At 42.4% G+C, this 16,312-nt stretch overlaps 1 protein-coding gene and 1 long non-coding RNA gene across 3 annotated transcripts in view; one reads left to right on the forward strand and one right to left on the reverse strand.

Moving 5' to 3' along the window:
• Positions 1–1,348, reverse strand: part of EDEM3 (ER degradation enhancing alpha-mannosidase like protein 3) — a 72,704-nt gene extending 71,356 nt beyond the window's left edge. For both annotated transcript variants that reach the window (XM_043923281.1, XM_043923280.1), the window contains exon 1: positions 958–1,348. In XM_043923281.1, coding sequence (XP_043779216.1) covers positions 958–1,118 — 161 coding nt within the window. In that variant the 5' untranslated portion in view covers positions 1,119–1,348. The remainder of the gene's footprint in view (positions 1–957) is intronic.
• A 224-nt stretch (positions 1,349–1,572) lies between these two features.
• Positions 1,573–16,312, forward strand: part of LOC122708135 — a 29,682-nt gene continuing 14,942 nt past the window's right edge. Inside the window, exon 1 of the long non-coding RNA XR_006345014.1 lies at positions 1,573–1,842. This is a non-coding gene — a long non-coding RNA (uncharacterized LOC122708135). The remainder of the gene's footprint in view (positions 1,843–16,312) is intronic.

The raw sequence follows: 16,312 nt of genomic DNA on the forward strand, positions 1-16,312 counted from the left end.
TGTAAGTAAAGTACAGCAATTTACACTCCCACCAAGTTTCTTCTCACACCTCAACTATCCAGGCAGTACTTTATTCATGCACTCTGCTTTGTATTTACTAACCCGATTGCAAAAAAACAGCTATTTCATTGTTTTAATCTGCATCTCTCACATTTATGAGGTTGAGTAGCTTCATGTTTATTAAACATTTGCATTTCCTCTTGTGTGAATTAACTCTTCATGCCCTTTGCCCATTTTCTACCGGTTCCTGGCTTTTCCTTTATTCATCTGTGGGACCTGGCCTATATTAGGAATACTGACTCCAAATGAAATGCTATACACACAGCTTGATGATTCTATGCCTTTCAAGACTGATAAAACTACGTTGAGTAAAGTGAATAAGTATACTTAATCTGGGCTACGAAACACTACCATCCAATATTGTTCTACCATGAAGATGCAGTGCAAGCAAACACTGCAAAGGAAATGGTAAAATGCGTAAAGTTCAAGTTCCAATGAACGCCCCCTATTCCGTAACAGGTGTAAACATGATTTCCTTAACTAGGGAGATCAGCCGCATTATTCCCACCTGGGAGCTCACTGCTGCGAGAAATCTAACCACGTCTCTGAATGAAGCGCGACCGCATAACTCTAGCGCGCAGGGACCCCGGCCGGAGCCCCCTTCCCGGGCCACTGACATGGCAGCTGCGTTGACACACCGCGGCTGTTCTTGAGGAACCTGCACAGGTCACAAACAGCCCGGGCGACAGCCCGAGACAGTCCCCCGAGGTCGCCTCGCGGGCCGGCGGGCCCCCGTCTTCCTGCACCCTGTCCACCCCGCAAGGGTCCTCTCGAGGAAACAGCCGTCCCCAATCGCGACAGGAGAGGCCACTGCGCGCCCGGGTCGCAATGACAAGCACCCTTGCCGGTGGTCAGCCTCACGAGGCAACCCACCCCCAGGCTGTCAAGCACCCTTACCCAAGCTTCTGCTTCTCCTCGCGACTCATGGGCGCGGCCCCCGCCGTCCACACGGACGTGGCCGACACCAGGCACAGCGCGGCCGTCGCCGCCACCAGGCTCCATGGCGCTCGCTGGGGGACCGAGGACCCAGAGCCCCGGCCGCCGCCGGCTTCGCTCATGGCCCCGCGGTTCCGCGCACGCGCAGCTGCTACGCCCTGCCGGTGGGACACATTGCCGGACGCCGGTGGCGAAGGGGCTGCGAGCCGTGCTGAGGGCGGGATGCGGAGGGACGCGAACGGCCGCCGTCGCCGAGCAGTTTCCCGAAGGCACCAAGCCGGTCCCCAGCGCCAGCGCTGCCACCGCCCTCAGCCCTCAGCAGCCCGGGGCACCTCCCCCAGCTTTCCGGTGTCGTAGTCTAGGAAACCGCCTTCCCAAACGCTACTTCCGGGTAGAGCCCGGGCACGCTGCGCCTCAGGACCAATGGGGACTGGATCGGAGAAGGGCTGGCTCCCGGGGACAGGAGAGAAAATTGGTCGGCAGAAGTGAGACGTGGACAAAAGGCGGGACTGGGGAGGGACCTCTCCGCTCGGCCGTCCTCCGACCGGTGCACTTGAGACCCGAAAACTACCGGTCCCAGCGTGCACCGCTTCCTCCCCGGCTCGTTCGCAGTCCGACCCCACCCGGGCCAAATTGCCACCCTTGGTGGGCGCGCTGCACCCTGGGACGTGTGGTCCTCCGAGGGGCTGGAGTGGTTCCTGCTATCCCGCTTGCCCCGGCGCCAGGCAGCCAGCGGCCCCCTCCGTGGTCTGCAGGGTCCAGGGGAAAACCCGTCAGCTCTTTATCCATCTTCCTGCGAATACGTTTCGCTGCGGGCTGGCAGGAGTGAGGCTCACACGGCCTCAGGTCAGTGCTGCACGCCTTAGGGAATGATAGTCTCTTTGGGGGCTTCCCAGGTGGCTCAGATGGTCAAGAATCTGCCTGCAATGCAGGAGACCAGGCCTCTTCTTCAGGGAAGTTTCAATACCGTTAAGAGCAAAAATGAATTGAGCCTTTGACGGCAATGTGCTGAGAGTTTTTACTTGCATTCTCTCATGCACTCTTCTCAGCTTGACTAGGTAAGTACCACCGCCCCCAGGAAACCGAGCTCGGAGAAATTAGGCTACAAGTCTCTCCAGGCTGCTTAGTTAGATTCCAACCAGCCTCTGTGACTCGGAAGCCTTAATGTGTAACCAGAGTGAAGGAGGGCACGGGAGGCCTGATACTTGATTAATAATAGTCATCTGAAAAGCTCGACGTCAGGAAACTAGTGTGAGCTGCGAAAGAAGTTTAATGAAGATTAGAACTTGCAATTTATTTTGATGACCAAGTCCCAGGTTAACCATTGGCAAAATGAGAAGAGAAAGTTCCTCTTGATAAACCCCATTGTTTTTCTTGTGTGATAATCAGTAGGTAGGTGCGGAGCTTAGGAGGGAGGGCATGACCTGTGTGACCACAAGAAATCAGTTAGTCCTCGCCTCAGCAGCTCAGCCCTTCGTCCTTGATTTCTATCTCTTGCATCATCTGCTTCCCTCTCAGACCGTCTGTTCAGGTGACCCCCATGACTCTTCCGCTTTCACTGTCCATCTCTGTCTTTTTTTTTTTTTCATCTCTGTCTTAAAATGCAGGTGTTTCCTGCATCTTAAGGTTTTCTTTTTGTACTCTATTTTGTATTCTATAAAACTCTGTCGGTTTTCTCTTTGTACTCTGTTCCTTGGTGATTTCTTTCCCTCTTGTGAATTCAGCCATCATATCGCTGTGGTTGATTTGTAACTCACTAGCTGTCCTGATCTGTGTATGTGTGTGTTCAGTCAGTCGTGTCTGACTCTTTGCAAACCCATGGACTGTAGCCTGCAGACTCCTCTGTCCATGGGGATCCTTCAGGCAAGAATATTGGAGTGGGTTGCCGTGCCCTCCTCCAGGGCATCTTCCCAACCCAAGGATCGAACCCAGGTCTCCCACAGTGCAGGCAGATTCTTTACCATCTGAGCCACCAGGGAAGCCCATCCTGATCTCTAGACCTCCCTAATAGAAATCCCCTTCTGTCTAGTCCAAGGGTAAACTCAAATGTAATGTGTTCAGTGATTCAAATTAATCTGTCAGAATCATCTTCAACTCATCGTCCTCCTTCACAATCTGTGTCCAATCACTTGCTAATTATGTAGAGTCTACTTTTGCTATCACTACTTTTCTTTATAGTGCTACCTCTGCTCAGTTCAAGCCTCCATTACTTCTTTCCTGGACCATCACAGTGGCAGCCTAAATTATTTCCTTGCCACCCTAACTTTTCTCTATGTTGCTACCAGAGTTGACATTCAAGGATATCTACAAACCCTCTGAACACATTATCTCCCTTCTGCCCCTGCCCTGCACTCAAGTCCTATGAGATAACTGAGAGTCTCATGTTATATCCTTTCTGTGCCTTTGATCTTAACTGGCCCCTCTGCCGTCCCACCATCTTTGTCTGTAGAATACTGCCTAACCATTAAGTCTCAGCTCAGATTTCATCACCACAAAATCCTTCCAAAACCTTCCAGCTGTCAGATGTCATCCTCCCATTGTATTCTGTGTCTGTATCATTGTTGTTTTTTCACAGTCAGCCATGTCCACTAGATTGTGACTACTTGGAGGGTGTTGACTTCAGCTTATTCATGTGTATGTTCCAGAACTCAACACTGTGCCTCTCCTATTACAGATTCTCAGTAAATGTCAGATGTCTTTATTTGTTTCCTTATCCCTTTAGTTTCCGTATCTATCAAGTGGTAATAATACAGTTTTTATCTACTTACTTGGAGGCTGTGAAAACACATGAGGTCATTTCTGTGCAATATTTAATTTTATCCTTTGTACAGACCTGCAACCCCTATGTTAGTTTCATCCTGGATCCTCTTTGGCAGCTTTAGTGATGAAGTTAGCTGAGTAAATAATACCTGGGAATTGTTCTTGGCTCTGACACAGAGAACATGGCAAGCTAAAGGTCAAGACCAATCATTCAGAATTTGAAAACTGGAACAAAGGAAATGGAAAAATAGTCAGTGACCTTCAGTTATATTGAAATGTGGTCAGGTCAGTTATTTGTAGTGAATTATTGGAAGTAACTCAGTTTTCTTTGCCTTCCTGATGTTCCAAGCATTTATAAGAAGTCAAAATTGACTAGCAACTGTCACTGAGAACTGACTCACTGGAAAAGACCCTGATGCTGGGAAAGATTGAAGGCGGGAGGAGAAGGGGAAAACAGAGGACGAGATGGTTGGATGGCATCACCGATTCCATGGACATGAATTTGAGCAAGCTCCAGGAGTTGGTGATGGACAGGAAAGCCTGGCGTGCTCTGCCCATGGGGTCGCAAACAGTCAGACACGACTGAGCGACTGAACTGACTGATCACTGAGAACGGTGTCCTTAGGAAGGAGAAGTACCGGCTTTTAATGTGTAGCGTTTTCTGTTTGTTTGTTTTTTCCCCTTGGCTTATTTGTTCTTAAGCTAACGTTGCATTTTAAAAGTGTATAATGAGAACATAGAACATATCTTTGTTGACTTGCTAAATAGTAAGCAACTTTTTCTCCCTTACTGAAATTCCATTTCTAACCAATCGTTGAGTCCATTTTTCTCTAATCTCTGCAAAACCATAAGGCTAAAAGCTGTGGCCTGAAAAGCAATGTAACCTAACAGATCTCAAGTGGAGCCCATGGAAGTGAAAGAAAAATATATTCACAAAAAAAGAACCCATTTCAACCCCTTACTGGAAATAATAGAAATTCTTAGCTAATTAGCAATTTGTGAACACACGGAAATTTTGATATTCGTTATTTCAAAACCCACAGACATTATTTTAGAACTTATATACTTAGTAATAAAAAGGATATGAGTTAAATAGGGCTTCTCTCATAGCCCAGTCGGTAAAGAATTTGCCTGCAGTGCAGGAGACCAGGGTTCAGTTCCTGGCTTGGGAAGATCCCCTGGAGAAAGAAATGGCAACCCACTCCAGTATTCTTTCTTGGAGAATTCCATGACAGAGGAGCCTAGCAGGCTACAGTCCATGGGGTTGCAGGAGTCAGACGCAACTTAGCGACTAAACCACCACCACCAAGAGTTAAATGAGAGGGACCTTTTCTGTTGTACAGGAGGAAAAACACTGGTGGGAAGAGAACAGGGATAAGGACTTTTAAAAGACTAAGGAAGAGATTTTAGATGTGTAAAGCCCATTAAAAATGGTAAGAAGAGCCATTGATATACTGCCCTTTACCCAGGTGAGGGTTTGTTTGCGCAGCCTTGCAGCTTATGTAAATAAATATGTATGCTCACCTGGTGTTCTTACTTGCTTACGTGGATGAATCAGAAAGTAGGGAGGGGTTGGAGCCCTGGTTGGAATCATATGGAGTCACAAGCATAAAGGAGAGTCTCCACTTTAATATGAGGGCTCAGAACTTATCCCAGGAGGCTGTGACCAGCTGTGTGAGACTGACCTACAGCAGCAGTTGCCTCTAAATGACTTGAATTCTTGAGTATGACAGATCTAATTTCTCCTCAAACTGTAGTGTAGAATTTGGGAGTGGTGATTTTGTCATTCTTCAAATCACTTTTCCTATTGTTTGAGAATGTGTGGAATTTGCAGAGCATTTTTCTTCCTGAGAACCCAATCTTGCAAACATTAAATAAATAAAGACAGTACTTATTCTACGTTTACAGGTAGGGACTTTGAGGGCCCTACAAAGAATACTTCATGGAAACGTTACTTGGTGAATGGTGTGGACTGACTCCGTGCTTGGCTCTCGAACTGAGGTTTCCAAATTCCAAGAACGAGAATGGGAAATTTGAATGATTCAGTACCCCGCAGAGATGTCCCCAGGGCTTTTTCCACCTCTCAGTCAGAGTTGAGATCTTAAATATCACTTCAACTTCAGATTATAATCTCACTTCTCTCTGCGGCACCCGCACCAGCACTGTCAGGGAAGAGGCTTTGCTCCTGTCATGTTTCATGTTGAGCTCACCCTTGTGGTTGGGTCTCGAGTTCACTTGCCATTTGTCATTTGCTTTATGTATCAGCAACAACTCCAAGTCACATGGCTCTTCACAAATGAGTGCATCTTGCCTCTGGCCCCTCTCTCCTAAAGCCACATTTTGTACTACCAACACAGCTTCTACTTCACATGTTAGGCTGGCCACAAGGGTTGAAGTCAGCACCGTTCAACAACGTTCTGCACAGCTTGCGTAGGTAGCTTAATGGCCAAGAACAGTGACTCTGAGCCAACGGTGCTGCTTATTAGCCATGTGATCTTAGGGAAATTACAGAACGTTTGTGTGCCTTCGTTTTCTCATTTGTAAAATGGGAATAATATTGAGTTGGCCAAAAAGTTTGCTCATTTGTGTGAGGTTTTTCTGTAACATCATATGGAAAAGACCCGAAGGAACTCTTTGGTCAACCGATAGGACCTATCCCAGTGTTTTTTTTTGTTTTTTTTTGAGGATCAAATTGTTTAATTGTTGTAATACCTTCATTATAGAGGTGTTGTGAAGGTGATAAGATGATGTGTGTAAGATATTTAGCACTACCTAAAAGAGCTCAGTAAATAATAGCCATTGATATTATTATGAAGAGCAGAAGAGAAAATTTCCCCTTTTTGAGAGTAGGATTCAAGGGTACAAATGTACTATTCTTAGTCCGCTGCTAAAGATTAATGGACTTTGTTATTTTTTTAATTTTTATTTTATATTGCAGTATAGTTGATATACAGTATTGTTAGTTTCAGGTGTACAACAAAGTGATTCAGGTGCACATATACACGTATCTATTCTTTTTCAGATTCTTTCCCATTACAGGTTATCACAGAGTATTGAGTAGAGTTCCCTGTGCCATACAGCAGATCCTTACTGATTATCTTTTTTATGTGTAGTAGTGTGTATATGTTAGTCCCAAACTCCTAATTTAGCCCTCCCCCTACCCTTTTGGTAACCATAAGTTTGTTTTCTAACAGAGTTTGTTGTTATTTATAGAACTGTTATTTTACTATTATTTTCAGAACTAGAGCTAGCTCTTGAGCAAATATCTTCCGAGCTTTTTTATTCCTTCTTTAGGGGCCTACACTTAATTTTAGTACTTCTTTAGGTTCCCAGGGCACTGTATTCTAATGTCTAACTTTTATCTGGTTTTTCTCCATGTCCCCTCACATTGCTTCCCTTTTCTTCCCATTCCTCCTCTCCATCTGACGTGGATGTGTGTCTGCACGCATGCACACACACGCGAGCACACACACACATTTGCTTTGTGCCCACTGCCAAGCATTGAGCTTCAAATCACGTCTTGAGCTCTCAACCTGGATCTACCATTTACCATTCTATGCAAGTCACTTTATTTAAGCCTCAGTTTTTCTTTTTTTTTTTTTTTCATCCCATATGGCCCCCAAAGATGGGCTGAAATTCTAGATGTGGAATTACATTACTGATCAGTGGTTAAGAAGCAGCAGCTAACTTGCAAATAATTTAATTATGCAAGACTGCTGGCTTATTTTTGTAGTGATAGCGGCCAAACTTTAGGAATTGGGATGAGAATTGACTATTCTCCAACAACCTCATAACCAGTTTATAATTAAACCACCTCTTAGACCAGTTTCTGTCATACAGATATTTGTGAAACAAACATTTGTTTAGCAAGCAGACACAGTAGCATATAGCACCTGTTCTGGGAGTCTGATGAAGTACCAGGGCTTGGTCCTTTTGGATTCTGCAGTCATGACCTTACATGGAAGATTTGCTGGAGACATATGAACAATATTCCAGAGCCAGGATTCTATCACCCTTTTAGTAAGCATTAACCCACTGGAAGCCCTCCTTCCCACACACCATTTCTGATGGTTCAGCTTTTTACAACTTGTTCATGCTGGAGTGGAGTGCCTCTAATATGTTTCAGCTAGTCCATCTATCTTGGAAATTGTCAGGAAGCATTTAACAGGAGGCTTCCTGTGTGCTGTTTTGGATCTGTCATGAATCCTCTGTTCCTTATTAATTCCTGGATATTCAGGAATTAAGAGGAGAGGCAAGCCTCTCCCGGGAGTGAGGAATGCATGCATTTCCTTCGTTAGCTTTTCCACACTAAAAGTATGGTGAAAAGTAACTACTGACGACCCTCTTTTGATGTGGATCGCCTTTTGGCCTTATGGTCTTTATTGCTCCTTGCTTCCTTGGTAACTTGTAAAGTCTAGTCTCTTGATCTTTATCTGAAGAAGCTACAAGTATATTTACTCTTACAGAATTCAATAAAGCACCCTTGTTCCATCAGAGCTTGGGTCCCCGTGTCTTTCTTTTTCTCTCTCTCTCTCTATTTCTGACTGATTCCCTGGAGCGCGAAGGCCGGCTGCATAACCCAGGGAACATTAGCCTCTTTCCTTCTTTCACTTTCTCATCGTTGACTCTGGACCACCCAGGTTCCGGTCCATTAAAGGACCCCAACAGGAAATCACAATTTCTACCAATGAGAACTATTTCTAACATCCATTATGATGACTAACCACTAATTTCAACAATGAAAATTCACTTTTGACACTTGTTAAATTAAACAACTTGAGCAAACTCCAGGAGGTAGTGGAGGACAGGGAAGTCTGGTGTGCTGCAGTCCATGGGGTTACAAAGAGTCAGACATGCCTTAGAAACTGAACTACAAATGTTAAATAGAATGATCTTTAGAAATGTACTTGTAGTGTGTCACTCAGTCATATCCGACTCTGCAATCCCTTGATCTGTAGCCCATCAGGCTCCTCTGTCCATGTGATTCTCCAGGCAAGAATACTGGAGTGGGTCACCATTGACTTCTCCAGGAGATCTTCCTGACCCAGGGATGGAACCTGGGTCTCCTGCATTGCAGACAGATTCTTTACAGACTGAGCCACCAGGGAAATCTATACCTACCTCTAATAGGGAGTCCCTACCTCTATAGGAATCTTCCTGATGACCTCTCCAGCTGCCATCCTGGAGTAGGGATTTGTGATGAGGCAACTGATTGCACCTCAAATGCAGTTTAACCTAATCCATTCATAGTATCGTGCTGTCTGTGGTGAAGAACTTTAGATACACATGCAGACATCATCAGGATAATACTTACAAAGGATATATACTATGCCAGGTCCCTCTCCCCTCTCTTAACATGTGAGAATTATTATCCCTGTTTTACTAATGTAGAAGATGAAGTTCACAGAGGTTTTATCACTTTGCACTGGTCAAAAGCAAGGAAATGGTATGGTCGTGATTTGGTTATAAGTCCAGACCATTTCCACCATATTAGGATGACCATAAATTCTCCTTTGCCTCTTGATTTACAGCATTGTCCTATTATCTTATCTGATTAGTGTCCTCTTTCATTTTCAAAACTGTCCCAATTTAAATAAAAACTTATGTAATCACCCAAACTCTATTACATGGTCTCTGAAGTCCAGGGATCTCCTTCCCCCAGCTCTATAAGATTCTCTCAGATCATATGAACACACAACAGTTAGTGCTCCTGGCCTGGCTTTTTCTTTCCCCATCATGTTATTTTGAATAAAATGGAGAAAAAAAAAAGTATAATTAAGTTGCACAAATTCAGGAAAGGAAAATCCTGCTAACAGGAAATACAGGTCTTCTCCTTTGCTAAGAAAGATGTAATAATGAGTCACCAAGAAATTGGGCAGACTGCGGTAACTGATTGTAAAACACGGTAAAAATTATGGGAAGAAGAATTTTTTAAGTTAAGCTGTATTTTCAACAGTGTTTGCCCAGAAACATTCATATTGATAAATTTGGTGTCTTTTTTTTTTTTTTGTCTGTTTCCATTTGTCCTTACAAAGAGAGAAAAAAATTGCACCCAATTTTTACCACTTTAGGTATAATATAAAAATCACACTTTTGGTTACAAGCTATAAAATAAATGTCATGGGGATATAATGTTCAACATGGCGACCATAGTTAATAACACTATTTCATATTTGAAAGTTGCTAAGAGAGTAGATCTTAAAAGTTTTCAACACAGGGAAAAATTTTTTTAACCGTGTGGTAATGGATGTTAACTAGATTTATTGTGGTAATCATTTTGTAATACACACAAATATTGAAGCATTATGTTATCACCTGAAACTAGTATAATGCCACGTGTCAATTGTACCTCAACCCCACCCCTCAACACACATGTCTTTGGTAGAGAATTAGATGTTAGATTTACCAGTCAATTGTAGGAATTATAAAGCAGTTCTCTAGGGTTCTTTGAAAATTTGCTCAGAAAACATTCCTTCTCTAAGCAGTGCTAAAATCCTTTACCCTGCCATGACCTTTTTAAACAATGTTAAATATAGTGTCTGTGGATGTATATGGGTTGAGGAATGCTGGCCTTTGCTTATCTGTGGGTTCCCTGTGGCAGACACATCTCCCTGTGAAGCATTAGCGAGCCTCCAGAACCTTATAAGAAGTGCTCTTGTATGAGGCAAAGGCAGCCCTCTGTCACTCATCATCCCATGACTGGGTTGACTATCAGAGGCTATTGTTTCATTGTGTCTCACGGTCCCCTCTCTGAAGTGTACTATTCTTTGTAGCTTCAGCTGCAATTTTAAGCTGCAGCCACACCCTCTGCTCACCTCTTCTGACCTTGCCTGAAGCCTTGCCAATAGTGGGCTGACAGTAATGGCAGATTGAGAACGTCGCAGGAGGCCAGCAAGGTCAACTAGCCAGCCTGGAATTCCCTGATTAATTCTTTACATAGTGCCCTAGATTTGGTTAGATACAGTGCCTTTCTTTAAATTCTTGGAAGCTTTTTTGGGTGAAGAGTGGGGAGGATTAGAGACGAGAACAACCACACAGTAAAATCTGTTATCTTGGTTTGGGAAGGGAAATACGTTGTTTGAGTAGGGAATGCTAAAAAGGATAGAACATGGTTTGTGTGGAATCTATACCTATTTAATTTAAAATACAATGTGTTTCAACTCTTACCTACATCTTAAAAATACCTGTTACCAAGTCCAGACTCTGTCTTCTCACCGCATGACAGGCCACTTAACCAAGGGAGGAGGTGTTGAGGCAAGGAATACAACTTTATTCAGAAAGCCAGAAGACTGAGAAGATGACAGACTAATATCTCAAAATAACCATCTTCTTAAGGGGGCTGGGATGCTGGGTTCTTTTATAGGACAGAGAAGGGGAGGAGCTGGGGAAGTAAAGACCATTATCTTGTAAATATCGCCTGGAATGGCCAACATCAGGGAGGGGATGTGTTAATCTCTTCAGGCAGAGGGCCAGGGCTCCCGAAGACAGGTCTTTATGTATAATTATAATAACAAAGCAATGAAAAGCAAAGGTTAAAGTCAAAAAAACAGATCCAACGTGGAGTCAGAGTTGACTCTTCCCTGCAACATACCATCTAGGCATTTGTGATGTCATGGTTAAGTTGGGGGTCCTGGGAATGTTTTGAGCTGGGAAGATAGGAGAGATGTTGTCCACATCATATTTTCTGAAGAAGAAAATCTCATTCTTTCCTAATTTAATAAATGATCATGATCACCCCCCCTTCTTCTTCTTGGGATTATAAGAAAATGATGGCTAGTGTCCAATGAATTCAACCACCATTCTGTGTGCATTGTGTGTATACATTATTTTTTATCCTTTTAACAATTCTGTGGAGTACTATTACAATTCTCATTTTCCAGATGAGGAAAGTGAGACACCAAGAGTCCCTCAACCTGCCAGCCAACACACAGTCTGCCCCCGGAGGCAGCATTTAACCAGCCAATACCTTGCCTCATGAATAACTTTCTAAAATGGGTTAGCATGTTCCTTGCTGCCTTGAAGTACTAAAACATCTGTAACTTGCTTAATTGTTTGGTATGCAGCTTTCATATTGGGAAACATGACAAACTCTATAAATATAACCAATTGTTGTAACAATTTCCTTGATTTATAGGACATTTGATACTATCTTTAAATGGGATTGTTGATATTGAAAAACATTCATTGACAGTATTTACTGTTCCCCTTCCAGATGTAAAATATTTACTGTTCTTTACCTGAAGCTATCACAACATTATTAATTGGCTATACCCCAATACAGCTTAAAAAGTTAAAAAAAAAATTAATGTTCCCCTTTCAGATATAAGGCACACAATTGAGTATGTACAGTCTTTGGGAGGGGCTGGGAGTGAGAGGAAAAACCTAAGGTGGATAAAAGCTGCACACAGATTGTATAAAATGCAACAGAAAATAAGTGCCATCAGAGAAAGGCAGAGAAGGAGCTAAAGGAGTTCAGGGAGGCAAAGCTGCCAGGTTTCATGATCTTAACCTCTGAAACGTGTCCCATTTTCTTGAGTGTCCACTGTAACAGCTACTATGTATAAACTATGATGAAATCTTTGAAGGTACAATATAAAGGACCTAGAGAAGCTATTAATAATTGAGCATTTATTGGTCATGTAGTAAGATTAATTAAATTTAAATAATATTTATCTCACTTGAAATACTGTTACTCCTCTTTTCTGACAAACCATGTTCATCATTTCTTTGAAAACACTGTTAAAGTCTAATCCTTAATGAAATCAGTGCCTCTCACAGTACCTTGTCCTAATGGGTACTTAAGAATATATATTCCTGTGGGTGAAGACTTTGCTTAGTTAAGCAAGCCTTTAGCATTCATGTACATTTGAACCTAAGCTTCACTATATCATTCTTAATAGCTATTCTCTGTTGTCTTCATCATACTTAATCTGTCCTTCCATTCATTTGTTCACTTAATCATTCGACAAACACTGTTTTAGAAGTAGTAATCTGGGTTGATGCTTTTATTTCTTTATAACTTGAGCAGTTTATTGAATGGTGGTGTGACTCACCAAAATGGAAACCGTAGGATGAAGGGTAACTGGAGAGCAAATGACTGATAAGTTCAAATATTGAGTTTGAGTTTGAGGTGCCGTTTGAAATCCAGGTGAAGGGATGCATCAAGAAGCTGGATATATCGGTGTGGAGAGAGAAGGATGGGACAGGGTCGGGGCATGGGAGGGGAGCCCAGCTAGTTATAAAAGATTTGAGAGTCATCAGGCACCAAGGTAGTAGTTAAAGCCATGGAAAGGTGTTCTTCACCTGAGGGGTAAGGACCCACAGGGAGTCACCAGCTGCTTCACGATGTCCAGGTAATCCTAAAATTATATACAACAAGCCCTCCCACAGGGTGCATTTTATCACATTCTGCAAGGGGTTGGTGACTCCAAAAAAGCTAAGAATGAAGGGTGAAAAGAGAAGGTTCAGAAAGGAACACTGGGGCTCTCCAATATTTAAGAAGTGAAAAAAATAGCAGAGAAAAGATGAGACCATTTGAAAAGAGTCGTGGAAGTCAAAGGATTGCCATGTTTCATGGAGGGAGTGTCCTATAGCGTCCTACGTGGCAGAAAGGTGAAATGAGATACAGGACATTTCAGTCCTTATCTTTCTTGCCAGGTCCCTCAGGAGTGTTCTGTGTGCCGTGGACACTTAGTAAATGTTGACAGTATTACATTGAATCATATGAGAGCAGTGAAAGAAAAATTAATAGAATGATATGCCAGTGGCAGGTTTAATTAGGTTTGCTGTCACATTAACAAACACATCAGAAATTAGATAGTTAACATATTATGAGATTGTTTTATAAAGTCTCTTTTAAGTGGTGAATTGAATCAGTCTCCCAAAAAACTAGAGCCAGCTTTATATACAGATAAACAACCCCTTCCATGGAGTGGATGAAAAGATAGTGTCTCTGTGTACTTCATTGTCCCTCCTGCTATATTACAGTGCCTGAAAAACCAATTATTCTGGAAGCATGTGAATATCTGCTGTATTATGTTACCTTGGAGGTGAGCTAAAAACATTAGTTGGCTAAAATGTTTGCACAAACAGTTAGCACACTCCTATTGTGGATTGTTAGCTTGAGGTTAACATAATGACTTTTCATTTGCAACTGTTCTAAGTTTATGAAGATTTCATAAACACTGTATCATGTCATTTAATACTGAGTCTCCGCCCTAACAAATAGTTGTAGAAGCCTTTCTTCTAAGTTAAAGGAAAAAAAGTCCCTATGTCTTTTAAGGATATAGTCTCATATAGTATAAAGATGGTTAAAAATAATAGACAAGTAGTTCAAATGATAGTAATGTTGATGCTAAACCCTTTTATTAATTATGATATAAGCCAAGGGGCTGAGAGAATAACCCAAATACAATGGTTTATACAAGATAGAAAGCTGTTTCTCAGAGGGTTTGAAGACTTGAGAGAGTAGTGTCAAAGCATGTATTACCATATGTAAAATAGATAGCCAGTGGGAATTTGCTGTATGTGGCAGGAAAACCAAAGCCATCTGTGACAACCTGGAGGGGTGGGATGGGATGGAAGGAGGGAAAGAGGTTTAGGAGGGAAAGAGGTTTACGAGGGAAAGGGACATGTGTATGCCTGTGGCTGAGGCATCTTGATATATGGCAGAAACTGTCACTGTATTGTAAAGTAACTATCCTCCAATTAAAAATAAAATAAAACTTTTTTATAAAAAATATAATTTTCCACTTTCTCACACTTTAAGTGTATACTCATCTGTAACCAAGTGAGTTAATAGTACTGTAATATTTTAGATAAAAATACCAAGTGAATAAAGTTTAAAGTAGCATGTTAAAAAAAAAGAAGAAGAAAGTTATTCCTCTCGCGGGTAATATTCAGAAGCAAGTGGGTAATTCAGGGCACCTGATGGGCAGTTCTACTCTATGAAGTCATTCTGGAACTCAGGTTGCTATTCTATCCCTGATAGGCATATCTATGATAAAAACTGGTTTACCAGCATCACTTAAGCCTTCCAGCCCCCTGAAGGAGAAAGAGAGAGGAGGGCAAGCAGTTTCTTTCATAAAGGATGTGCTCAGGAAGGTGAACTTACCACTTATGTTCACATCTCACTGAAAAGGAGTTATTCAGTTGGTCACACTGAGCTGCAAGGAAGGCTGAGATTTTTAGCCTCTAACTGAGCAGCTGTGTGTCCAGCTTAAACTCAGGAGATTCTCTTACTGGACAGAAGAGAATATCAAATATTGGGAGACACTTGCCCATCTGTGCCAAACTCTTGCTTTGGTGTTCTTACAGTCATGATTATACTTGTAGATGCCAAGAGAGTTCGTGGATTCCTAAAATGGGTTAACTCTGGAAAAATCCTGCTTTAGTTTTAATTTTGCTTGTTGTATATAGTTTATCAAATCTTCAAATACTGTAAATAAATTATAGAACCTCCTTGGAGAAGTGTTAAAAAATATATTATTTTGACTGAGCCCTGGAGAAATTTTGCTTACAGAGGTAGCCCATTTTATCTTTCAGTTCAGTTCAGTCGCTCGGTCGTGCCTGACTCTTTGGGACCCCATGGACTGCAGCACAACAGGCCTCCATGTCCATCCCCAACTCCTGGAGTTTACTCAGACTCATGTCCATTGAGTCGGTGATGCCATCCAACCATCTCATCCTCTGTTGTCAACCTTCTCCTCCCGCCTTCAATCTTTTCCAGCATCAGGGTCTATTCAAATGAGTCAGTTCTTCACATCAGATGGCCAAAGTATTAGAGTTTCAGCTTCAACATCAGTCTTTCCAATGAGTATTCAGCACTGGTCTCCTTTAGGATGGACTGGTTTGATCTCCTTGCAGTCCAAGGGAATCTCAAGAGTCTTTTCCAACACCACAATTCAAAAGCATCCATTCTTCGGCACCCAGCTTTCTTTATGGTCCAACTCTCACATCCATACATGACTACTGGAAAAACCACAGCTTTGACTAGATAGACCTTTGTTGGCAAAGTAATGTCTCTGCTTTTTAATATACTGTCTAGGTTGTTCATAACTTTTCTTCCAAGGAGCAAGCGTCTTCCAAGGAGCAAGCAGGTTTATCTTTATGACTTTCCTTATCCTGTCTCATCTGCATGAGATGCATAGAGATGGTGTGTTACTGGAAAGGCAGCTTCCCTTGAGAGTACTTAAATCCCATGGTGAGAAGAGGAGCAGCTAGTAAACAGTAAAAGCTGTCATATCTTTAATTGCATTTGCTCCTGGAATAAAAGAATAAAATAAAGGAATTAAGTATGGTAGGATTAACATGAAAGCACTGGAGGGCTGTTATTTACTGCTTTACTTTTGGAGGGTGGGTCTGTTGGAAGTTGATTTTGAAAAAGTTGGTGGTTTGCAAAATTATTTACTTAATATTAGGTTTTGGTGAGAAAGTAGGGAAATTACGAGAGTAGTCACCCAAGGACATGTGAATGTATACCAGTCAATCAGAAGTGTTTTCCCAACACTTCCATTTCCCAGCACTTGCATTATGAAGTTCCTTTTTCTAGCTCCCA

The sequence above is a fragment of the Cervus elaphus genome, chromosome 14, assembly GCF_910594005.1.
Source record: "Cervus elaphus chromosome 14, mCerEla1.1, whole genome shotgun sequence".
NCBI lineage: Eukaryota > Metazoa > Chordata > Mammalia > Artiodactyla > Cervidae > Cervus > Cervus elaphus.